This window comes from Microcebus murinus, chromosome 1 (assembly GCF_040939455.1).
Source record: "Microcebus murinus isolate Inina chromosome 1, M.murinus_Inina_mat1.0, whole genome shotgun sequence".
Taxonomy (NCBI): domain Eukaryota; kingdom Metazoa; phylum Chordata; class Mammalia; order Primates; family Cheirogaleidae; genus Microcebus; species Microcebus murinus.
The window spans coordinates 24924062-24951199 of NC_134104.1; the positions used below are offsets into that span (position 1 = coordinate 24924062).

At 39.1% G+C, this 27138-nt stretch overlaps 1 protein-coding gene and 1 pseudogene across 2 annotated transcripts in view; one reads left to right on the forward strand and one right to left on the reverse strand.

Moving 5' to 3' along the window:
• CXADR (CXADR cell adhesion molecule) overlaps window positions 1-27138 on the reverse strand; it is a 68722-nt gene that overhangs the window by 39277 nt on the left and 2307 nt on the right. For both annotated transcript variants that reach the window (XM_076000716.1, XM_012786001.3), the window contains exon 2: window positions 1021-1187. In XM_076000716.1, coding sequence (XP_075856831.1) covers window positions 1021-1187 — 167 coding nt within the window. The remainder of the gene's footprint in view (window positions 1-1020; window positions 1188-27138) is intronic.
• Window positions 18232-18934, forward strand: LOC105883102 (large ribosomal subunit protein eL6 pseudogene; annotated as a pseudogene).

Sequence of the window (27138 nt, forward strand, 5' to 3'; positions counted from 1 at the left end):
AAAGCACCTTAATTATTTCCTTCACAAATATATCATGGGCAAACTCACTGGATCCACCAAAAATATTTCCTAACTATACTGATGCAGTCATTAAATGGAAGAACTTATCACTTTTAAACATTATCTTCCAAATGTATATGTTACTACATTTCCCCCAAGTATTTGGACTTGTTTTCCTCTCCCTGGTTTAATGTAATTTATTAACATTGATATTTTTTTAATTAAATATGTCTCAGATGAAGCTAATATGCAACATTCTAATAAAGTGAAATATTCTGGAACCAATTAAAAGGCCAAGGGTGATATCTGTATTTGGAGGTGAGATTACTAGGCAAGTTTCCTCCTTTGTGCTCTTTTTGGCTTTGCAAGGTTTCTACATTAGGCTCTTTTTACTTTGATTGGAAAAAATACTGTAATAATATTTTGATTTCTTTTTAAGTTTAAGATTAAATATTTTAGAGACTGTTTTATGCTTTAAAGACTTTGTTTTGCTTTTTTAAGAAATTCATTTTCCAGGATATTTAACATGAAAAAATAAAGAAAATAGAATGTACTTACATTACACGATGTTTTATCTAATTACCCTACTACAAATAACAGAATCCTTAAAAATCTAATTCTGTCTGACCTTTAATAAAGTGGAGTTTATTCTCCTAACAAACCTTGCACACTCCTGCCTTCGTATCATGCCTGCTCCATTTACCCCTCCACCATTTCCTGCCTTACTATAATACTTTCTATCCAGATTTTCAGAACTTTCACAAGGTCTCCTTCCCTGAAGCCTTCTTTAAGAGGTCTAGTGACCTTTTCTCTTCTGTAACCTAAGGGCACTGATTATCCATTTCCATCCACTACATGTATGTCCTCCTATTCCACCTCCCATGACTGCTTCCTCACCCAGACCATAAGCCTGAGAAGTCTGGGGCCTTCTTCCAGCTCCCTGTGGCCCATCCATGTGGTTAGCACAGTGATGGACACATCAAGCAGTTGCACAGACATCTGCTGAGTGACCAAACTTACCACTTGATCCACTTTCTGATTATCAGCTGGTGATAGCAGCCATTCAATGTCCAGCGGTCCCTGATCTTCAGGACTAAGTGTAAATTTGCAAGGCAGATAGGCAGTTTCCCCTTTGGCTTTTTCAATCATCTGTTCAGGAGTAGTGATGCTCAAACTTCTGGCGAAATCTGGAGGAAGAAACGTACATGGAATTAAGCATCTGCTGTTACGCCGGCAGCACAGGGATACAGAGTCACGAGGTGGGGTCTGGGTCCACAGGAATGGAATCCAAACTCAGCGATGCCCAGGTTTTAGTTTGTGCCGTTGTAAAAAGGGTATGACACTTGATACAATCCCCTTTAAAAGCACTGCGCACTTCCAACATTATATAAAATGTAAGTTTCTTCTAGTAGAGAGTTCCTAGCCCTTTTTGCGCCCTTCCTTCTGCTCTCCCTTTGCTGTGACAATGGGTCCGGTCGTCATCTGTGGTGTAAGTACCATGCTCTATAAACCTATGTAAACCTATATCTTGTTCTTGCTCTATAATCCTATCTTTCTTTCCTCAATAAACCTCATTGCCATGCGTGCCTTAAAAAAAAAAAAAAGACATTTCTTACTGTTCATGCCCTCCTACTTCCCTTCTGAAAAAGTCACCAAAATATTTATTATTTCTAAAAAGACATCTTAAAATCCCATAACTTATTCTGAAATTTGTATTCTATAAAACTTCCATTTAGATCTCAATTTAAAAGGTAATGCTAAATAGCAGTATTTTAAAAATATGTAAAATAAAATAAGATATCCTGAGCTCCAAACAAAACTTCACATAAACATTCTTCCAGTTGAGTTTGTTAAAAAGGTATGGCTTAAGGCTGGTCCTAGTGCAGTGGTGTTCACATCTAATTGATCACAACCACTTATAGATTTCTCTGTTCCTTCTCTATTCCTACTGCTTCACTTGACTAGCCTTAAAAAAAAAAAAAAAAAAAAGTAAAATTTAAAAATGTTTTTAAAAAAAAAGACATTGGGCCTAGTGTGGCAGCTCATATGTGTAATCCTATTACTCTGGGAGGCCAAGGCAGGATTGCTTGAGGCCAGGAGTTGGAGAACAGTCTGGACAAGAGCAAGACCTGGTCTTACAAAAAATACAAAAATTAGCTGGGCATGGTGGCATGTGCCTGTAGTCCCAGCTACTTGGGAGGGAGTGGTAGGAGGATTGCTTGAGCCCAGGAATTGGAGGTTGCAGTGAGCTATGATGATGCCACTGAATTCTAGCTCAGGCGACAGAGCAAGACTCTGTCTCAAAATAAATAGATAGATAGATAGATAGATAGATAGATAGATAGATAGATAGATAGATAGACAGACAGACAGACAGACAGACAGACAGACAGACAGACAGACTAGCACTCTGGGAGGCTGAGGCAGGAGGATTGCTTGAGCTCAGGAGTTCGAGACTAGCAAGATCCCATCTCTATTAAAAATAGAAAAAATTAGCCTGGCACAGTGGCACAGGCCTGTAGTCCCAGCTACCCAGTAGGCTGAAGCAGGAGGATCACTTGAGCCCAGGAGTTTGAAGTTACTGTGAGGTAGGTTGACGTCATAGCACTCTAGCCTGGGCAACAGAGTGAGACTGTCTAAAAAAAAAACTAAGAAACAAACAAACAAACAAAAAACACTTAATTTTTTAAAACTCTTCACACTATAAAAGTCTACACAGCACTACTTTGTCACATCTATGGTTTATTTGTGATAACCCAATATTTTCTTAAGTATAAACTCAAAATCCATAAGTGTCGCCATTTTCATTTTAAGTTGCTCCACCATTTGGACTTATCTCACCTGACACTGACACTTGGGCCTGGATGATGACCCGGAAGAGGTCTAAAGCACTAAGACTGTGGTATGCTATCTGGGCCCTGGCTCTCTCTTCCCTCTGCTTCCACCATAAAAATAAGCACAATAGAACAAAATTAAGAGTAAATCAATCCAAAGTCATACTTCTCCACAATGATTATTTTGATGTTGTTTAAACGAAGTTAGCCATAGCATATTCTTTCCATTAGCCCCCAAATAAGCTTAATACATACAGACTATCACTTGTAATAAACTGTTAATCAAGCTGAAATCAATAGATTGAGAACTAAACAAAAGCCAGATTACACTAAAGACCATTTACATTCAGGCACCATCCTAAGCTTTTAATCATATTTAAGTGCACTCCTCTAACAGATTAAAAATGGATAAATTCTCTGCACTTCTCTTAATTCTGAGGCTGGCCTTGTTTATACCAATAAAACATAGTAGGGGCGAGCTATGTGAGTTCCAAGGCTAAACTTCATAAGCCCTGGCTGCACCCACTCTTGCCTCCTCCAATGCCCGCCACTGTGTGAGCAAACCACACAGAGGGCAAGTGAGGTGTGTGACCAACACCTGACTGACAGCTACAACTACTCAACATACAGGCACCCTAGACAATCAGCCCAGGTCCAGACCAGCTGCCTGCAGCCCCACTGGTGAGCGTAGAACTTCCCACCTCAGCCAGCTTAACCTGGCAACCCACAGGATCATGAATGATTTTTGTTTTAAGCCTCTAAAGTTTGGGGTGGTTTATTACACAGCAAAGATTGCTAAGAAGTTATCCAAACCCACTGATTCAGCCCAAAAGTCTATGGTCTCCATAGACTACTATGGTCTCCATTTCATGTCCACGTTTCTATTTAAAATTGTGTGATTTGATATTTGTGTATAATCAAATGTTTCTCCTGAATAACACTTTCTATTGTTTCCAATAAATTTAGATCTTTTCCTTCTTCATTCACTAAGGCATTCTTCTACCTCTCTACCCTATAATGATTTTTCTTGCCTTCTTGCTATGAATGTTGACAGTACTTTACTTTCTACCATTTGTATCACCCATCTGGCACTTATCATGTGCTGCCTTGGATTTTTTTTTTTTCTTTATAAATTTTATGGTGAAGCTAAGGTAGCATCCAGGTTTTTGTCACATCTCCTGAACCTATCTTCTTCCCATAGTACCTCATATTTTTAGGACCTTTTAAAATGCGTGTCTTGATTTACCATTATGTGATTAGCTCCACTAGGGTTGGGAGAAATTGTGATACCCTCTATCTCCTGCTATAGTTTCTTGCACATAGAAAAGAACTTGTGATTGGATTATAAATTTGACCAATTTTAGAGATGTTGAAAAAATACATTAATCTGCCAGATGAAATTCCTGCTAATTCATGTGTTCCTTTCTATAGCTACTATACTTGTTGCCTGCATTTAATTTGTCTGGTTATTAATACTTTATGTATCAAGTAAGATAAAAATAATCTAAGCATACTACAGAATGAAAATTCCGTTTCAAAATGAATTAAGACATAGCCCCCCAAAATCAAGCTATAAATATATAAATAAGAATTAAAATTGCTATAATTAAAACTTCCTGATTACTGTGTGCTTTTACAGTTTTCATTTTGTAGAAATCAAATAAAAAAGTTAAATTACCTCAGTTAAATATCTAAATGTATAAAATTTCAAGCCCTCCTAATTCATGCTCTCAGTACTTTATACTACACAAAGTAATCAATAAAATGCTACTGTTTTCACCATATTAGCTTTCATTCTTTAATGTCTGATACAAAAAAGATTACTTTTATTTTAAAAGATTGCCTTTAGGCCGGGCGAGGTGGCTCACGCCTGTAATCCTAGCACTCTGGGAGTGCCGAGGCGGGTGGATCACTCAAGGTTAGGAGTTCGAAACCAGCCTGAGCATGAGCGAGACCCCGTCTCTACTAAAAATAGAAAGAAATTAATTGGACAACTAAAATATATAGAAAAAAATTAGCCGGGCATAGTGGTGCATGCCTGTAGTCCCAACTACTTGGGAGGCTGAGGCAGGAGGATCGCTTGAGCCCAGGAGATTGAGGTTGCTGTGAGCTAGGCTGACGCCATGGCACTCACTCTAGCCTGGACAGCAAAGTGAGACTCTGTCTCAAAAAAAAAAAAAAAAAAAGATTGCCTTTAAAAAATAGTCATATATGTGTATCAAAATGATCCGGAAAGATACACGCCAAACTGTTAACAGCAATTATTTTTGTGAACTGAGATTTTAAAAAAGATGATGATTGCCCATTTCTGCTTTATTGGTCTTCTTATGTGTATACTGCTTAAGAAATTTTAAACAGATTTGTAAATGGCTTTCAGTATTTCTTTTCCAAAAAATGGTTAAAACATTCAATTGTTCTTCATTATGTTACACTAGAAATCAATTGAAATCTCAAGATCCTGCAAAACAGTTATGGTGTTTCCTAGCAACACTGGAGGGCCTCTTTTCACAGAGGCATAGTTTTTCAAGTGCTGAAGTATGCAACAGTCACAAATCTGTATAAGACAAAAGGCAGACACTTGGTCTCATCCAGTGTCCCTAGGATTCTTTCCTGATACTACCCAATTTTATTTATGCAGCAAATAGAGTAATAATTTAACTTGCAAACCACTTGTAGGTTCAAATATGGTTTGAAAAGTAAATCCAATATTCTTATAATTTAATTTAAAAATATTCAGAGTATGATAAAATATGCAGCACATTATCAAGCTACAAGTATTTGCATAGCTCAGTTAATAAGTGCACAGCACTGGATTGTATAAACAAATTGAATCACATCTCATATTGGCAGTAACTGAAATAACATCTCCCAGTTTTCTGCTTGCTTTTTTATCTCTAATTTCCAAGTCACTTGGATCTTTATATCTTCTCTTATGCCCAGTCTGAGCATCAAAGTGACAGGAGTTCATCAAAGAGTACTTTTTAGCCCTTGAAGTCACCTCCTACTAAGGGCTTAGAAGATCTGCTTCTACCCTAAGTAAGAATGGAACATTACTAGAGATAACGGGAGGAGCTATTCCTCTAGAAGGGAAGCAATGCTTTGAACTGATATCATGCCTTTATTTCCTTAATTTGCTTTTTCAAGTTTAAGGAATTTGTTAACCTGGATGGTCTTCAATAATCTTTTTCCTTCTGGCAATCTTAAAACCATAGAATGTTAGAAAGTGCTCATGAAACATTGTGGTTGGTTGTTTATTTTTTAAAAAGAAGTAATCATGAGAATTTTTAATCATGTTTTGAACGAGGAAAGCCTTAGAGAAAAGTAGAAAAGAGAACTAAAGGCTGGGCGCAGTGGTTCACGCCTGTAATCCTAGCTCTCTGGGAGGCCAAGGCAGGTGGATCGTTTGAGCTCAGGAGTTCGAAAACAACCTGACCAAGAGCGAGACCCCGTCCCTACTATAAATGGAAAGAAATTAATTGGCCAACTAATATATATAGAAAAAATTAGCCGGGCACGGTGGCACATGCCTGTAGTCCCAGCTACTCAGGAGGCTGAGGCAGGAGGATTGCTTGAGCCCAGGAATTTGAGGTTGCTGAGAGCTAGGCTGATGCCACGGCACTCACTCTAGCCTGGGCAACAAAGTGAGACTCAGTCTCAAAAAAATAAATAAATAAAAATTAAAAAAAAGAAAACTATAAAAGCTATGAAGGAGAAGACAAAAATTTAACTATATTAAAATTTTTTTAGTTAGAAAATCACTATTTCATAAAACTAGAGCAATAATTGTTTCAGGCAAGATACTGAAAAATAGTGCTGAAAAGTATGATGAGAAATAGAATCAAAGTTATCTCCACCAGAACAAATGTACATCATGTGAATTTGTCTAAACTCATAGAATGCACAATACCAAGAGTGAATCCTGATTATAAACTGGACTCTGGATGATAATGATGTGTCAACAAAAGTTCATCAGGTCTAACAAATGTACCACTCTGGTGGGGGATGTTGACAGTAGACCAGGTTGTGGAATGGGGGCAGGGAGAATAAGGGACCTCTATGCTTTCTGCTCAATTTTGCTGGGAACCTAAAACTGCTCTGCGAATAAAGGCTACTTAAAAAAAAAAAAGGACTAACAATACATAACCATATTCATAATTAAATATAAATTCAATGCCATATTTCAGATATAAAATTGACAGTGATTAAAAATTTTAATAAAAGCCAAGCCTGGCAAAAGTGTTGGCAACAGACTGTGGCAATATGGTGAGTAAATCAGTACAACCTGCTATCAACACAGCAGAAGACCTGGGAAATGTCAATGTGTTAACCCACTTTTAGGAAATGCAGCTGAACTCTCACAAGTGAAGAGCTCATACATACAAGGATATTATTCACCGATGCACACTTATTCACTGATGTACTCTGAAACAGAAAAATATCTGAAAACAACCTAAATATCCAACAACAGACAGGAGAATTAAGGTAAGAAATCTAAGCTCATTGACCTGAGACAAAGAGCTAGGGCAAATATACCAGATAGAATGAGTCCCCTCCAGCAAAAGGACCTTGCTAAAATTTGGCTTTTGGGCAGTAACATCAACATCCACTTACAGTAATAGAGGTATGACTAAGTATTGCCACCATCAGGTTTAATTCCATTTACCTTATAGAAAATACAATCATCCAATCAAATTAGATCTTTCAGAAAGAATATAACATTAAAGTGTAATAATGAACATACTAATATAGTGAAAATACATTTTGGGGGACTGTGCTATGGACTGAATCATGTCCCCTCAAAATTCACAGGTTGAAGCCCTAACCCCTCATGTGACTGTATCAGAGACAGGGCCTTTAAGGAAGTGATTAAGGTTAAATGAAGTAATAAGGGTGGAGCCTTGGACCAACAGAGCTGGTGCCCTTATAGGAAGAGGAGGAGATTCCAGAGCTCTCCCTACCAGGTGAGGACAGAGCAAGAAGGCAGCTGTCTACAAGCCAGGAAGAGGACCACCATCACCAGAAACACAATTTGTTGGCACTTTGATCTTGGACTTTTCAATCTCCAGAACTGTGAAAAAAATAAGCTTCTGTTGTTTAAGCTATCCAGTCTATGACATTTTGTTATGGCAGCCTGAGCAGAAGATGACACAGTGCCTACAGTTCCCAGAGTGATGAAGTTTTTCATCATGCATGAGGTAATCTGTTCAACTGGATATGAGGTTAATGCATTCAGCAAAAAACTCTCAAGAAGATTTAAACACATTGGGAGTCCACAAAACAATGGGAAAATGTGGTTATCAATCCATAGCCAACAAAGACAACTATGAAGGCACTGTCTGGATAGTCCTTCCAACTAAGGAAGAAAAAATACATGCATATTAATAGAGAGGCATACAGAGATCGATGAATTTACTTAAATTTACTGCTTATCTGTAAGTCAGGCACTGTGAAAGGGGCTTCACACTGATTATTTCATTTAATCCTTACAAAACCTGTGGAACAGGCATTACAGACAATGACAACAAGGAACTGCTTCTCATGTGAAATCCAAGTAAATGTTGAATAACACCAGTTACTTAATCCAGACTAATGTGAAAAAAGAGGGAAGTAAGAGAAGATGATAAGGCACCGATATAAGAAAATGAGGAAATGAGGCAAGAAAAATCAATGGCAGGAAAAAAAAATTGTTTATGTAATAGGGATATCTGTGTAGATTAGATCCCCTAGAACTCTCAACTGAGGAAAGTACAAATCACCAATAGCTTCAAAGATAGGCTGAAAGACCCCCTAATAGCACAAGAAAATATGGGGGTAATTTTAGAATTCAACCCATATACTCTATTTGGGGGCAGAGGGATGAGGGACATCAAACTGCCACGGGTTTGTTCCCCCAGCACAACCCTAAATTTCTCCTCTCAATGCCCTATCTCTGTGATGGAACCTGGCATCATCACCTTCCACAATCAATCCCTGCATAAGATCATGGATGCAAAAAAATAGCTGTATCACCTATTCATCTGCACAAATCCAGAAATAAGATTGAAGAGAGGGGGTTACCAAGGTTCACTTCTTTTCTCATTCAAACCAATACTATGTCCTGATAATTCTGCCTCCATTCAGGCCACTATCATCTCTCATGTAGCTGTAGTGGGAGGTAGCCTGCTGACTGGCTCCTCTGCATCCCACTTTCTCATTCTAACCCACTCTCCATACTTCACCCAGAGTGTTCTTTACACAAAATTGGGGGTTTTGTTGTTGTTATTGTTTTTAAAAAAGATGTCACTGCCATGTTTAAAGTCTCTGGTGGTGGCTTCAACTTGGTTCAGACACCTTAATTCTTCAAGGCCCTTTATGATCAGACACCGACACCCTTAGTTTCTTACCACTCCCCACACCCATGGTATAGTATGGTACAGTACACTGTAGCCAGTTCATCATCATCTCTCCCAAGTGAGTGCTCACAAAAGATACCTTCTTCTCTGCTCCAGCCCACCTTTTAGGCTAACTACTATGATTTCAGTTCAGTCATTGCTTCCAGAAAGCATTCCTTGTACCAATATGTGGATTGAGCCAATATCCTCTACATACTCCACAGGGCACTGACAATGCCTACATCTCAAGCAACGATCTCACTTTACTGAAATTGCTGCTTTATTCTGTGTCCTTTTCCACCCTTCTCTTCCCAGTGGTTATTTCAGATTTGACTCTGAAGCCAAAAACCCTGCTGGTCTTGATCATCACTTGTTTTCTTTAGCATAGCAAAATTTTAGGTACTCAGCATTCAACAAACATTTGCTGAATGAACAGAGATTTTTCTCTTTTCTATCACAGAGGAAACAAAATAAACAGAATGTTTTAAACATGGTTTCTGTGTTTTTACCTATCCCAGCAAAACATTAAATGACAGGTCTGACCAGTCATGGCATATACACAGGGATTTTAAAGATTGTGTCTCACTGCAGATTTCAAGCAGTGACAGGGTGAAGTCTTTTCAGCTGGGTGCAGAGAAGAGCTATGAATTATGAGATAGGCCACTGCATAGTCTGTCTTGAAATCTATACAGCCAACAAAGCCCTTCATTACAAGGAATAAAACAGCAATAAAATGATTCCGGATGCCCAGAAGCAAGCAGATCACAATCTGGGGATCTGTTGAGGGAAGAGGTGGCAAAGCGAAGCTCACAGGCACCATACCTTTATAAAAGTGGATCCACCAGAGATGGTACAGTTCAAAATAGTGAAGAAAAAATTAACAAGATAAAATGCAACTGAAAGACAGACTTTTTCTTTATTAAAGATGGAAATACAATGCCTGAGCAACACAGCGAGACCGTTTCTACAAAAAATACAAAGAGAGAGGGAAGAAGGACAGAGGAGAGGGGGAGGGAGGAGAGGAGAAAGGGAGAAAAAAGATGAACCACAAAGTGAATCTGTCCTGGTCTGGGGCCAATCATAAAAGGAGTAAATCAGAGGAAGTACCAAGGGGGAAAAGGTAATTAAGGCCACATTTGCAGAACACACCGTTGGTGTACACTTTCCCCTTTGTGTCTAAAAAGTCCCTTTTTTCCCCTGCTCCACCTTCTCCACAGAGAGTCCCTCTAGCCATTTATCAAAGTAAATCTCACCTGTTACTTCCTCTCTGAAGCTCCCCAGATCCCACAAGCAGTTTAATTGCTTCTCCTCTGCATTATACAACATTTCCTCTATTATAGGTAGTTATTTACAGGTCTCACTTAACCAGGGCCTCAGTGCTTCACCTCTGGAGGGTGTGCTCCAAGACTCATTCAATCAGCATCCCCCTCTGCCCCCACGCAACCATGGACAAAACTGCTGAACTGCAAGTGGAAGGAGGGAGCTCAGAGGCAAAGTGAGGAGCTATTTGAAAAGGTACAGCAATGGGAGAGAGGACACCAGACCTCATCAGGAAAGCATGGGAGGGGAGCCCTGGGAAGACTGTATATCATATCTCGAGGGAAGCCAAGGAATCCAACCACACACCTGGACGGGAGGAACAGCTCAGTACTGACAGAAGCAAAGACTACGTGCTTATTATTTGAATAATAAGAAATGTTAGTAAATCTGGTAAGAAACTAATGTGTATGCTACTTTATATATAGTTGTGTTACCATTAGAGAAAATGTCAAGAAAAACTTTTATTGTGGTTATTCCAAAATCACAACTACAGATGAAGAAAAGTTGCCTGTTCATCCTTCAACTATCTCTGGGGTGAAATGAAGAAAAAAGAAATAAAAAAGTTACACATTGGTGCATGACTTCCCTCTCAAAATATGGAGAGTCATTCCAAAGATATTAATAAAAAGGGAAAAATTTTAGCAATAAAAATAAGAAGAATTTATATTCCCAAACTCTTACATATCTGGTTTTATGGAAAGGGGGAATGATGTTAATGTCAACTGTTATAAAGAATTTATTTAATGTTAAGCTTTTTGAGACACATTACAGCATGCTATAAGGGTTCCTATTTTAAAGAGAGGACACATTGAACAGTATTGCTGAGTTCAGATCACAGAATTCAGGAACCTTACTATATAAAAACACAATGGTCAAAAATGATTCAATAGAGCAATTTTAAGAATAAATTAGACAAATCAGGAACTAGTATGTTTAAGGGATTGATAAAGACAAGTATAATCTTATATGTTTGACTGCAAATATTATAGATATCTGGGTTAGCAAGTCTTGAAATATTCTATACCCTGTACAAAAAGGCAACCACCATGCTATGTGGATCATTTCCTTTCCCCTAACTCCAACCTGTGCCAAATTCCTTTTTCCCAGCAAGCTGCTTTGGGATTAGTAGTATTTGAAAGTCACCTAAATAGTGAGTGTCCTGGTTTCTAAGAAAGGAAAAGGAAAAACAATTTAAATACATTAACACTAATTAACTGTACCACCCAGGCCTTTAAATATGACTGGGGGAAGGAAGAAAATACAGGGAGGTAGAAGTAAATCCCTTTGCTGTCTAGGAGTTTTAGTTTAATTCCCATATGTGCTACTCAGTATATACTGTTAATATGTACTCGGAGCTAAGGAAATATTTACAGTCAGATATATTAACACCAATGAAAAATGACATAAGTATACTTATTTGCTTTTCCACATACTTTTAAAAATATCAATTCCCAGCTCCCCATCCCCAGTTAAAAATCAAAAACCAGGCCCCCAGGAAATAAACTGGGATGGAAACAGGGAAACCATCATCTTAACAATAAATAGCAACTGTGACTGAGTACTTTCAAAATACCCTATACATATGAACTCTTTCAATTCTCCTAACACCTCCATGAGAGAGGTACTAATATTATTTCTTCACTGTTTTATAATAAACACAGACCCTGAGAGGCATCTAAGCTACTAAGGGAGCAAGGTTCAAATACAGGCTGATTAACTCCAGATCCACACCCATGTTGTATATAGAAACTGACCAGTGGACATACCAGACAGATATTTCATTTCTGAAGTCAATGGAAAACACAGTAAGTACATTATAAGAAACCCCATTCCAGTCACCATGGTGGAGGAAGGTTTAGAATTTATGCTATTCCTTTCCTACATTATATTTTTCAGTAGTATTTTAGGTAGCACATCGTGCCAGAGTTTGAATTAGCCTGTCTTTTTTCTTGCTGTTGTTTTTGAGACAGAGTCTTGCTCTGTCGCCCTGGGTACAGCGCAGCAACGTCATCAAAGCTCACTGCAACCTCCAATTCCTGGGCTCAAGCGATCTTCCTGCCTCAGCCTCCCAAGTAGCTGGGACAACAGGTACACGTCACCATGCCTGGATGATTTTTTTATATTTTTGGTAGAGACAGCTCTCGCTCTTGCTCAGGCTAGTCTTGAACTCCTGACCTCAATCCATCATCCCAGCTGACCCACCACACTACACCCCGAATGCTAGGATTACAGGCATGAGCCTCTTTTTTGAATCAGGGAAATAAATACCAGACTAGGAATCAGTTGTCAAACCTGTCACCAAAAAAACTTCTATCATTTTGGACAAGTTGTTTTTCCAGGGCTCAAATAAAAATTAAAGATGTTGAACTTCATCTGTTTCAGATCTAAATGTGTTCTAATTTTAACCATCAATCAACCAACCAACCAACAAGAAGCCTTCCCCTGACATCCACCTCTTTCTCTCCCCTCCACCTAAATCTCAATGGCATTAGCAGGAGTTCTCTGAGTCCACCTCCCAACAAATGCAGACATTTCTTAAACATCAGCATCCTGAAAGATGGAAGCAGTTTTGCCCATTAACAGCACAGATCTCTAAAGTCAAATCTGGGTTCAAAGTGAAATTTAGCTTACTAAGTTGGCCATGGGCAATTTCTACCCTCTTTATGACTAGAAGTTTTCCTTTTTAAGGTGAAGACTAATAGTAATAATGCCTACTTCATTGCAGAGATTAAATAAAATAATGCATATAAAACTCTTAGAACAGTTCAAGCAAAAATCCCGATGTTTACTCTTCAATAAATAGTAGCCAGTAGGCAATTTGCTGTCATCTGACAAGCCTGTTACTCCTATAGTGACACAAATCCCTATGTGTTGGGAAGGTGTCTTTGTAGTGTTTTATCCCTACCACTTAGCAGTACCTTCCATAAGGGAAAGAACTCAAAATCTGTTACTGTAAAGGAATGACATTGAAATGTATCTACTAGGTGTGGCAATTAGAACATCACTGGTGACCTAGGCCAAAACTGATAAAGTAAAGGCTTTGGGGAGTTGCAATGGGATATATCTGACTACAATGGCTGAGAAAGAGCAGAAAGAGAAGTAACTACTGTTTTGAGGAACTTGGCTCTCAAGGAAAGGAGAAAAATAGTAGAGTGTTATGTGTGGTCAAAGTAAGGTTGTTTTGAAATGAGAAATGTTGAGCATGTTTTAAGTCAAAAATGAGCAAACAGAATGGGAAAAGTTAAACATACATACAATAGGACACTCAGAGATGGAAGGATAAGACCCCAGAAAAGAATGAGACCTAGAAAATAGGGGATAAGACACCTTTAATTAAGACTGGAGGGCCGGGCACAGAGGCTCATGTAATCCTAGTTCTCTGGGAGGCTGAGGCGGGAGGATCCCTCAAGGTAAGGAGGTTGAGACCAGCCTGAGCAAGAGTGAAACCCTGTCTCTACTAAAAATAGTAAGAAATTAATTGGCCAACTAAAAATATATAGAAAAAATTAGCTGGGCATGGTGGTGCATGCCTGTAGTCCCAGCTACTTGGCAGGCTGAGGCAGGAGGATCATTTGAGCCCAGGAGTTTGAGGTTGCTGTGAGCTAGGCTGACACCATGGCATTCTAGCCCAGGCAACAGTGAGACTGTCTCAAAAAAAAAAAAAAAAAAAAAAAGACTGGAGGGAAGGTTGGAAGGAGTGACACAATGATGGTTAAGTTTATACACTGGTATGCAAAAAACTAAGGGAATTTGTACCCAATAATATCTGTGACAAAAGAGGCATACAACATTAATTTAGAATAAGAGAGGTTGAAGAAATGTGGGGAGAGGGCTTTAGAGACTGGTCCAAGTCTGAGATACCTGTGAGGAGGAATGGGTAAAGAAATGAAGGTCTGCAGAGTAGCATCAGAAGTATAAGATGAGAATTGATGAAGCTGGGCAAAAATACACTGGGGTTTATCATACCATTTTCTCTAGTTTTACATATATTTGAAATTTCCCATTAATAAAAAAGGTTTAAAAAAAAGAAAACCACAATGAGGTGGCACTAACACACCCATCAGAATAGCCAAATGAAAAAATGGCTATGGTGAGGACATAAAGTAATTGGAACTTTCATTCTCTATTGGGGGGAGCATCAACTGGTACAAGTAGCTCTGGAAAAGGGTTTGGCAGCATCAACTACAGTGAAACATACGTATAACCTACGGGACTCAGAAATTCCATCCATAGGTAGAGACGTATGCACACATGCACTAAAACACGCACACGAAAACGTCACAGCAGCAATGAGACAAAAAAATGCATCCTGTAAAATTCCATTTATATAAACCATTAACACTAACATATATTGCTAGAAATCAAAAGTGGAAGGATAAAGTTGAGCGTGAAGGAAAGGGCTAAAACGGGCATGAGGGGGCTTCTGAGATGTGAGTTATATCTCATTTCTTGATCTGAGTGGTAGGTACATAGAACACTTTGTGACAGTGCTGTGACCTGAGCACTAGTAATGCTTTGAACTATGAGCTCTTCTATGTATGAATGTCATACTTCAATTCGAAGTTTTATTTAAAAATAAATTTTAGTCTGGGCGCAGTGGCTCATGCCTGTAATCCTAGCACTCTGGGAGGCCGAGGTGGGCAGATTGCTCGAGGTCAGGAGTTCGAAACCAGCCTGAGCAAGAGCGAGACCCCATCTCTACTATAAATACAAAGAAATTAATTGGCCAACTAATACATATAGAGAGAGAGAAAAAAAAAATTAGCCGGGCATGGTGGCATATGCCTGTAGTCCCAGCTACTCGGGAGGCTGAGGCAGGAGGATCGCTTGAGCCCAGGAGTTTGAGGTTGCTGTGAGCTAGGCTGATGCCACAGCACTCACTGTAGCCTGGGCAACAAAGCGAGACTCTGTCTCAATAAATAAATAAATAATAAATTAAAAAAAAAACGGAAGGAGGCTAGATGCAGTGGCTCACACCAGTAACCCTAGCATTCTGGGAGGCTGAGGAGAGACAGATGCTTGAGCTCAGGAATTGAGAGACCAGTCCAAGCAAGAGTGAGACCCTAACTCTACTAAAAATAGAAAAATCAACTCAGTGTTGTGGTGTATGCCTGTAGTCTCAGCTACTCGGGAGGCTGAGGCAGGAGGATCACGTGAGCCCAGGATGGCTGCAGTGAGCTATGATGACACTACTGCACTCTACTCAGGCAACTGAGCAAGACTGTCTCGTAAAAATAAAAATTAAAAAGAAAAAAAAAAAGACTGAAGGAGTAAGAGACCAAAAAAAGTATATTTTTCTCAAAAATATAATGTCCTGTTTTATCAATATACTTAAGAAAAAAAAAAAGTCTAGCCAAATTGGACAATAAAATGGTGTCTCCTTAATGCATACGATTGTGTATCTGCTCTTTTTCTCCAGCTGTGCATCACACCCCATGAAAAGGAGCAATGAAACTGGCCTGCAGAATTGATCCCCTAGGGATGGGAGCTGGGGTCTCAGCACAGGATCCAGGATTAGTGAAGAAATTCTGGTTTTAAAGTGGCCATAAGACCCATGAGGGTGAGGGTGGGGTGAAGGTCTGCAGATCTCACTGACCTCAAGGACAAGGTATAATGGAGTGTGAGAAAACTGAGCGGCTGCCATACATACAGGGTTCAAGATTTTAGAGGTAACGAGCTAAGTGTAAGGCAAGGATTGCTTAAGTAAAATCCCTAGTATTCGAAAGGTCAAGGAGCTGTGGTATAAAAATGTTAGAAAATGGCATTGTAAAAAGTAAATACTAAAATGCCAAGATAATGCTATCTGGGGGGTGCTGAGGGCAGATATGAGGCAGGGAAAGCAAACAGAAGTTAGGTATAAGCATAGACAGCAGGAGTCTTAAAAGATAAAGGGCTGGTACACAAGGCGGAGGGGGAATGGCTTGGAGATGCCAACTGGGACCAAGAGAATAATCAGAATAATTTAAGTTTTTACAATGCATAATAGTACTCCTGCTATATCCCTGCCTTGCTTTACCTGGTATCATAGCTGTGTGAATAATTGTCTGACTCCTCCCCCTGGATTTAAACTTGCCAAGAGTATGGGAATGGTGTCTTATTTATATCTCCTGAAGCAACTATTACACTGCCTTGCTGCCCATAAGTACACATATTTTTTATTTACCTTCAAACTTCCACAGGGATTGAGGTTGCTTTTAAGAAATATTTACTATATAATTTTTATAAATCAGGACCAGAGAAAATGTGAATTACTGTGGAAAACTAGACAGGGGGAGTTAAAAACTAAGACAGATTCTCTAAAGCATCTGTTAAATTGGATTGTGACCCTCCCCTCACACACAGACACACTCATCTGGGGGAAGTGTTCATCCAAATCTCAATCCTGATCAAAATTATTCTTGTCCTTCTTTTCAACTGAAATAGTATAGTACCTTCCCGCCAGAGATGCTAATTTCAGAATTCTCTGGCAAAACAAATGCAAATAAGGATATTTTGCATTATGGGTAGAGCAGACTGGTTGCCATGGTGAATATTTCATCACCTTCATAGAATAATATGCATCACTCCATTTTAGGAAATCATCCTTTGCTTCCTTGCTCATAAAAACCTCAGGCTCGCTTCTCTTCCTTTTTAATTAACATGAAACAAGAAAAGTGACTCTTTTGGGGGGCAGGGGGAACCCCACCCAGGTCAAGTGTCTTATAAAGATGAGATCACAGAAAATAAGAAATCCAGGAAATAGGCATAATAGCAAAATGAGTAAATAATGTGTCTCCTTATGGAAAATCCTGAAGTTAATAAAGAAAAGGTTAATCTCAATAAGAAAATCATCCCTGTTGTGAGCATGTCTAACTTGATTGCTTCAATCTTGGTATAAATTCCTTTCTAATATCCCAAAGTGAATTCAAATTTCCCAAGCAATCATTACCAGGGACCATTCCACCCTGCTTATTTTGCACCTCTCCATAAATGCATTTATTTCCCCCATAGGTAAGTTAAAATTTTGATTTGGGAATATATATTTATTTTTCTGCCTTATACTTAAATTGTGAATGCTTTTAACTATCAAATAAGAAGGGATGATATAATTTTGTGTGCCTATAACAAATGCTCTGATGATTAGAAGAGACTGTAAAAGAAACCAGAGACTTTATTTAGCTCATTGACAACAGGAAATAGCATGGGACACACAATAATTATTTTAGAGGTAAACTCTCATGAGAACAATTCCAAACACATATTCAATGTGACAAAACTCTTTGTATGGCACACTGAACCCATGCTTTTTCAGGTCAAATGTTCCAGGACCAGATAAAATGGAAGGTGACCAGAACTAAAGCTCCAAGTGACGACCAATACAGTAGCTGCTAGCACTTGAGAAGTGGCTAGTGCAAACTGGGATGTGCTGTGGGTCAAACACTGACTAGATTTAAAAGACAGAATTTTAAAAAATTTTAGCTCTTTCCCATCTTGCAAGATGGCGGGTGAAAAAGTTGAGAAGAAGCTGGATACTAAAGAGAAGAAACCTGAAGCCAAAAAGGCTGAAGCCAAAAAGGCCGAAGCCAAGAAGGCCGATGCCAAGAAGGCCGATGCTAAGAAGGCTGATGCCGGTGGTAAAGTGAAAAAGGCTAACCTCAAGGCTAAAAAGGTTAAGAAGGGGAAGCCACACTGCAGCCGAAATCCCGTTCTCGTCAGAGGAATCGGCCGATATTCCTGATCTGCCATGTACTCTAGGAAGGCCATGTACAAGAGGAAATACTCAGTGGCTAAATCCAAGGTTGAAAAGAAAAAGGAGAAGGTCCTCGCCACTGTTACAAAACCAGTTGGTGGTGACAAGAATGGTGGCACTCGGGTGGTTAAACTTCGCAAAATGCCTAGGTACTATCCAACAGAAGATGTTCCTCGAAAGCTGTTGAGCCACGGCAAAAAACCGTTTAGCCAACACGTGAGAAGACTGCGAGCTAGCATCACTCCCGGGACCATCCTCATCATCCTCACCGGACGCCACAGAGGCAAGAGGGTGGTTTTCCTGAAGCAACTCGGCAGTGGCTTGTTACTTGTGACTGGACCTCTGACCCTTAATCGAGTTCCTCTGTGAAGGACACACCAGAAATTTGTTATCGCCACCACCACAAAAATTGATATCAGCAATGTGAAAATTCCTAAGCATCTCACCGATGCTTACTTCAAGAAGCAGCAGCTGCGGAAGCCCAGACACCAGGAGGGTGAGATCTTTGACACAGAAAAGGAGAAATACGAGATTACAGAACAGCGCAAAGTGGATCAGAAAGCCGTGGACTCCCAAATTTTACCAAAAATCAAGGCAATTCCTCAGCTCCAGGGCTATCTACGATCTCTGTTTGCCCTGACAAATGGAATTTATCCTCACAGATTGGTATTCTAAATTTTTACAAAGAACCTATTAAATAACTGAAAGATAAAAAAAAAAAATTTTTAATATCTCAATATTTTAAGTCTGATCACATATAAAGATAGGTTTATTTTATAACTATTAGGTTAAACAAAATACATTCAAATTATTTTCACTTTTTCTTTTTGCCTTTTTAATATGGCTACTAAGAAATTTTAAATTACATGAGGCTTGCATTGTATTTCTATCAGACAGCACTGTTCTACACCAATGCCATAATTTACTGGACTCATCAGGTCTTGGCTTGATTCCTACAAATGAAAATAATATGATGTGTCCTTTCTACTCCAAGGTTAAGAGAATGAATTCAAATGCAATGTGTGTGAAATTGTCTTTAAAAACAAGGTAAAATCATTTTTCTAGTCCCAATTTACAAGTTCATTCTAGAAGAATCAGATTTCACATCTTACAACTGAGTAGGTAAAAGAGTCTCCTCAATTCTTACTGCAGAACTACCCTGGCACAAAAGTTTTTATCTGTTCCATTAGAGAAAACCCCCATGGAAACTGTCTGATATTAAAGAGTTTAAAATACTCTTCACTTATGGGAGAGACTGAGGAGAGTCCACAGCAGCCATTCTACTACTTTACCAAAGATGTCACTCAACAAATTGGTTCACTGTATCTATATGTCCCTTGGGATTGAGAAAACTTCAGATGTGCAACCAAACCATCCTTCCTTTGGAAAAACCTGTGAAACTCACACAGAACATACACCTACAATATGCGAAGGTGAAAAAGGTTTATAACGTTATATTGCTTCTTCTTAAAATCTAAATATACTTTTATTTCTTAGAAGTAAATGAAATGAAAATCACTCCCATTCTACCTGGTAAAATATCTTTGAAAGAATGAAAATGATTTAAAATTTTCCAAATAAATTTGCATGTTCTCAGTATATAGAGATGTTAATTTAACTGTTAATCCTTTTTCTCACCAAGTATGAAACCACAAACTGAACCATGCCACTGATCTCATCCTAGCCTAAAACCAGTTATTATTATCTCATTAAATACAAAATGTCAGATTTTGAGTCAAAAGCTTAGTTTATTATATCTCAAACAAGAAACAGTACTATTAATCAAAGTATGTGCTTAAACTATGGGCTGTTTTGCCATCTTAAGGGTAGCTTGTTTATGCCTGCAGTGAAGAAGCCTGGAGAGCAAGTGGCAATGAAATCACAAAAGATGTTTTACACAGCTTGTTGAGATTTAAATATTTTTCCTTGCAAGAAGTGGTCCAAAGCCTGGAAGAAGTGGTAGTCAGTTGGTGCAAGGTCTAGTGAACACATGGATGACAGTTTCTAAGTCCAGCCTCTGGAGTTTGAGCAGCATTGTGTGTGCAACATGTGGTCAAGAGTTGTCTTGCAAAAGAGGATTGGCCTGTCTCTAGTGACCAATCTCGGCTGCTTAATCGCAAGCATCCTCACCATTTTGTCCAACTGGTTACAGCAGACACCTGCTGTAATCAACTGACCAGGTTTCATGAAGCTGTAGTGGATCATACCAGCACTAGACCACCAAACAGACACCATTAGCTTTTTTTGATGAATATTCAGTTTGGGGCTGTGTTTCAGCACTTCATCTTTATCCAATGTGCTGAATGCTTGCAACTGTCAAAAAGAATCCATGTTTCATCATACATAACAGTACGGTATAGAAATGGTGTGTCTTATGTCATGACAGCAAAGAAAGGCAAGCTTCGAGATGATTTCTCTTCTGACATGCCTTTGATTCATGTGGTACCCATCTATCCAGCTTCTTCACCTTGCTGATTTGTTTCAAATGGCCCAATATTGTTGGAATAGTAACAACAAACTTGCTGCTAATTCATGTGTAAGTTGAGATGCAATTGCTTCAACAACAGCTTTTAGCTCATCATTATCCACCTCTGTCTCAGGTTACCCATAAGGCTCATTTTCAAGATTAAAATCATCAGAATGGAACTTCACAAACCATCAATATACTGTACGTTCATTTGTCACATCCTTCCCAAACACTCTGTTGACATTTCAAGCTGTCTGTGCTCCATTTGGTTGCATGACAGAACTCTTATTCAAAAATAACACTGAGGCCAGGCGTGGCAGCTCACGCCTGTAATCCTAGTACTCTGGGAGGCCGAGGCAGGCGGGTTGTTTGAGCTCAGGAGTTTGAGACCAGCTGAGCAAGAGCGAGCGAGCATGCCTTTAGTCCCAGCTACTTGGGAGGCTGAGGCAGGAGGATAGCCTGAGCCCAAGAGTTTGAGGTTGCTGTGAGCTAGGCTGACACCATAAGCACTCTAACCCAGGCAACAGAATGAGATTCTGTATCAAAAAGACAAAAAATTAAAAAACACGAATTTTTTTTTAATTTCAAACATGGATTGTAACACGAATTTTTGACTTATCCATGGTTTCACAAAAATTGTGCTAAAAAAATCTGAAAGATAATCACAAGGCAAACTGTGCATTTGAAAGAATGAGAATGTACTTTCACAATAAAAATAAAACAAGTGTCAAAGTGAAATGTCAGAGATATCAACTGTCAAACTCAGAACTTAAGGAAAGCGGACATTTCATAGTTAATAATATAATCTCTCCTCCTTTAACCTACCTTCTCTTTGTCAATAGAACAGGAAACAATCCTTTCTTCTATAAGCACCCTGCCAATTTAAATTAATTGCAAATACCGCTAAGTTAATACCTTTATGGTTTAAACTCTAATTGCTAACTCTATTTTAGAAATCAAAATGGGTGAGGCAATGAAGGTGGACCATAGGAAAAACAAGTGGGAAATCACAGAATTGTCTCCCTGTATCATCGTTTTGTTACTGAATGCAGAAACATTTTTAACTTTTTCCCATTTTCTTTTACACGGAGTTAGTAATGAATTCGAAAAAGTGAAGAACTTACAAATACAAATAATCATAGAGCCCCAACTTACAAATACAAATCATAGATCCCCAAGAGATCACCAACTCATTAACTCAGTTCTAGCTTCCTGAACCAAACCCTTCACCATACCAAGGTCACGTTCTTCTATGCTCCTTCCACTGTCACTTGTGACTTCAGCCCCACTGAAGAAATCAAGTAGAAAAGAAGGTAGGACACCAGAGCTCAAAAGGGTAGCTCTTTCCTCTTTACATCTACTTAGCACCACACTCTTAATAGAAACCAACTTAAATCCAAAGCCAATCTAACAATTAGTACTCTAGATTATCAGGTTTGTTTTCTTAAGAAATACAAGTTAAAGAAAAAGAAATACAAGTTAGATGAAAGCAAGATAATGATCATAAAATCATTCTGGTTAGATAACTTTTAATTGCCTTCTGGATTACTTTAATAATTATCTTAAAGTTCACATCTACTACCTGCCAGCCACCAAATGAACACAATCCAAAGTTCCCAGCCTCCATTATTTCCTTTAATGACAGAAAGCATTAATTCTCTTAATAATGACAGATGAAAGGCGGAAAAGGAAGGGGGAAAACAGGCTGCAAATAGATTAAAATGTGAGACTGAACACCTGGCAAAGCTAACACACACAAAGCTGACCTGTGTAAGGTATGGAGCCAGCCCTGCTCACTCACCTCTTCCATGATGTACCTGTTCTTGATCTTCAATTGTTCTCTCCCCTCTAGATCCTTCCCCAGCCTACAAACATGAATTCCTGTCTAGCACACCTTTTGCCATTTACTCACTGAACATGCACTTTGCCACACATATACTGGGGATGTAGTGTAAACAGTCCCTGACCTCATGAAATGCAGAGTCTGGCAAGAGAAAACAATTACAGTAAAGGCATGCTTGATAAGGGTTAGAACATGCTGCAGTTAACAGGATGTGCCTGGAGCACAGGGAAAAGTTCACTTAATCCGAGGCCAATTATGAAGATATTTCAACAGGCTTAAAAGGTAATGGTATAAACTAGATTACGGGTAGTGGCTGGAGGGACACAGAGACTTAGACACTGGATGTAAACAGGTAAGAAAATAGGAATAGTCAAGTAACCAATCTGTATTTTTGCCTAGGCATTTTGTTGGCTGAAAATGCCACATAATGTGAGAAAGAAGAGTGTATAAACAGATTCAGCTGGAGGTGCCTGTGGGACATCTAAGCAGAGATGTCAAGTGGGCGGTTTGATATGGGTAGGGCTTGCGAGACTAGAAATAGACTGGAGGCTGCAAGCACATATATGGTAAATGAAGCCATAAACTGAGAAACCTCCACATTTACGATAAAAGAAGGAAACTCAGCACAGAAAGGAAAATGAAGACTAGCTGAAGAGCAGAAGAAGACTATTCAACAAAGCTATTCTTGCTGGGAGGTTTAAGAGGTCGAAGGTGTGAGTGTCCACTGGATGTAGCCATAGTGATAACTGCAGTCTACAGCAACTACAGTTTCTTCAGAGTAGAGGGGAGTGAAAATTTGATTGCAAAGAGTGGAAGAATTAGTGCACATTAAAAAAAAAAAAGCAGCAACTGTTTTCAGAAATCTGATTAAAAAAGGAAAAGAAGGAGGCCAGGTGTGGTAATCACACCTGTAACCTTAGCTCTCTGGGAGGCCGAGGCGGGTGGATTGCTCAAGATCAGGAGTTTGAAACTAGCCTGAGCAAGAGCGAGACCCCGTCTCTACTATAAATAGAAAGAAATTAATTGGCCAACTAATATATCTAGAAAAAAAATTAGCCGGGCATGGTGGCGCATGCCTGTAGTCCCAGCTACTCAGGAGACTGAGGCAGCAGGATTGCTTGAGCCCAGGAGTTTGAGGTTGCTGTGAGCTAGGCTGACGCCATGGCACTCACTCTAAGCCTGGGCAACAAAGTGAGACTCTGTCTCAAAAAAAAAATAGGAAAAGAAGAGACAGAACAGTAATCAAAGAGGGATAAATAAGCTTATTTTTAAGTTGATGGCATCCAGATATAAGATAAGAGATAACAGAGGGACATCCCTGAGAAACCAAAATGTTCAGAGTTTAAGAGTTAGTCTTAAAGAGGAATACCATTTTTTAAGGAAAGATGATGATGTGGACTAGGTTCTAGGTCTTCCATTCCTCTGGATGGAGGAAAGTTAAGAGAGTCCTAATCGTCTACCTTCTCCCCTGGGGATACACTAGTTTCCTCCGGAATTAAGGTCACATGTGTACCTCTTCACTGTCAAGCCACCTGCGAGTGCAAAGTTCATTCTTCATTCTCCACTTACCTGATGCCCACTCCTCAATCTATTAAATCCAGTTTCACTCTTATCACTACAGGGACTGTCCTCCCCATGGAGCTGAAAACGTCCTCAGTGTTCAGTAATCTCCTAATGGTCTAATGCTAAGACTCACTGGCCTCATTTCTGCATCTGTCTATAGCACAGCCTCACCCTCTAGTTCTCCTACATTCCTTACCACTCCTTCTTGCTCTTCTACTTATTAGAGGGTGATGTCTCCCCCACCTCATGTTTCACCTTCTCTTTTAGTCCTACCTGCATTTCCTAGTTAACCTTATACAGATGCCACTATCAACAGTGAATTCCCAAATTTATATGACCAATGTCTGCCTCTCTCCCAAGATCCAGTCCTTTGTTTATACTTTTTTACCTGGTATTTCTTACTTCCATTCCCCTCAGGCACCTCACATACTACCTGTCCAAACTTAAGTTCATTGTCATCTTCCTAAAACCTGCCCTTTTCTTTATTCCCTAGAAGTTAGTGACCTTGCCATATACTCAAGCCAGAAATCTTACTGCTTCTCTCCAACTTTTTCTGGCCACTCATTCAACCAACCAGGCATCGAGTTCCATTGCATCTTTCTCAGAAAAGCTTTCCCGATCAATAAGGAAGCCCAATACTGTCCTGCTGTGTTTAAAGGGAGACAGTTTATGTCCAAATCACCCCAGAGATTCCTGTTAGATCTATCAGTTTTACCTGCCTTGAGAACTGCACCATTTAAGAAAATAAACCTAACTGTATAACTTCACTTTTTCAACACTTCCACAAGCTTCTTAGAGCTGTTGGGGTTATGGAAGCATAACCTGACCTATCATCTCTCACAGAGCTCTCAGCACAACCTTTAGATCTTTGCCTACACAAAGTGGGGTCAGCAGTGACATCATGTGGAACTTGTTAAAATAAAAAATCACAGACCCCCACCCCAAATGTCCTTATAAGAATGACTCAGATGAACATTCAAAGTTTAAGTCATGTTGGTTTGATACTTTATATGGCACTGAACTACTCAACTCCCAAGACACTTCATGCCCTTCAGATCTCCATGTCTTCACAAAAGCTATACCATCCATCTGCTTAGAATGTTCTACCAAACCTTTTGCAACTTGCAATGTCATATCTACTGTAGAGCACTAGCACAGGAATAAAACATAGTAGGCTCTAAACAGCTGAATGAACAGACCACTTAATTAACAGGTGAGTTCAACTGGAGACTTGGAAAGTCTTAAGTACTCAAATGGAAGTTGAAAGTTAAGTAGTTGGAAATAGTGGCCCAGAATTCAAAGGAGAATTCTGGGGCTGAGCTGGAAATATTTTTAATTTACTATCAATTACTTGGAGATTACAGTGATGGCTAGATGACATAATCCACATTAACGATGGACACTGAAAAGAGGCTATGGGCCAAATCTTGGGGAAGTCTGACATTCAAGACACCTATTGTAGAAGGCAGTGAAAGGCAGGTCAACAGGGTGGGAAAGAACCGAAACCGGTATCAAGGAGCTCCAAAGAGATAAGTAGGTTTGGTACATAGGTTATTGTTAATCTTTGGCAACCGAAGCAGGGAAGTAAATAGAACAAAAGGTCAGAGATAAAGCAGAAGCTCAACTTCTTTAGACTAAAAACTAAGTAAGACATGGCTAGTGCAATGATCCACTGTAAGTACCACCTTTATAGGATGAGAAGGGAGTGAAAGATGGAACTAAGGAAAGCTATGTCATATACACAGGCCTAGTGGCAAAGAACCTGAAAACTTGCCATCATGCAAAAAACACTTGCTGAACACTAGCCATCTTCCAGGTGCCACAAGCTCAGACAGGGACCTTAACAATGAATACAGGTAATGGCCCAGTTCTCTGACCTAGTGCAAGGAGATAAACTGGATACTTGATGGAGACTCCACAACAGACTCAGTAAAGAGCCAATGTAAGTAGTCTTGCTTTGGAGGAGAGGCAATTTTTGTTCTGATGGTAGTGTAATGGCAGGAATAAAAACATTAATATTAAGATAGAGGCATATGCACAGGATAAAGCTCACACCTAATCATTGTAAATTTTTATGTAAAGGAAAATACTATAGGAAAAGCGAAACAATAAATATTGAACTTTACTCAATAAAGGGTAGGATCCTCGTTTCTTTTTTTTGGTTTGCTACTTTTCATTGACAAAAATTATATATATTTACCTTATGCAACATGTTATTTTGAAATATGTATACATTGTGGGATGTATAAATCAACTGAGTTAACATATGCATGCATTACCTTGCATACATTTTTTGTGTTGAGAACACTTAAAAGCTACTTTCTTAGCAATTTTCAAGAATACACTGTTATTATAGTCACTGTATTATATGATAGATTTCTTGAATTTATTCCTCCCATCTAACTGAAATTTTGTATCCTTTGACCAACCCTCCCCCTTCCCAGGATCCTCATTCTTGACACATAAAACAACTGAGGCACACAGAGATGATGGGACTGTGGCCACCATCAAATGGCTAACAAGTGGTAGGGAGAACACTTTTAGTTCCACTCTTGTTGGCAATTTGAAAAACAGCACCCCAAACTTTAACAAGATCCCTAGATAATGCTGATGCTGCAGGTACATGAGTCACAGCAGTTTACGACACCAATCTAAACCTAGTGCCCTCACAATGTCTCAAACTAAGACCATAAAATTAAAGAGCTAATAATAAAGCATTCAGTCTTGGCATATAATCAAGCCAACAGAAGGTTCTTAATAAGTGACAGATGACCAATGGTAGAAAATAGGATGGTGATTAGAGGTAATCAAAAGGCAAGTGGCAGCTTTAGAGACAGAATAGCATAGTGACAAAAGCAGATTCAAGAGCACATCTGTAATCTTGGCAAGTTAAATTACATAACAACTCTGTACCTCAGTTTCTCTACTTGTATAACAGAGATAATTATAATAAATAACCTCTAAGGCTGCTTGGTAGATTAAGTAAGTATATGTACTGCCTTTAGAACAGT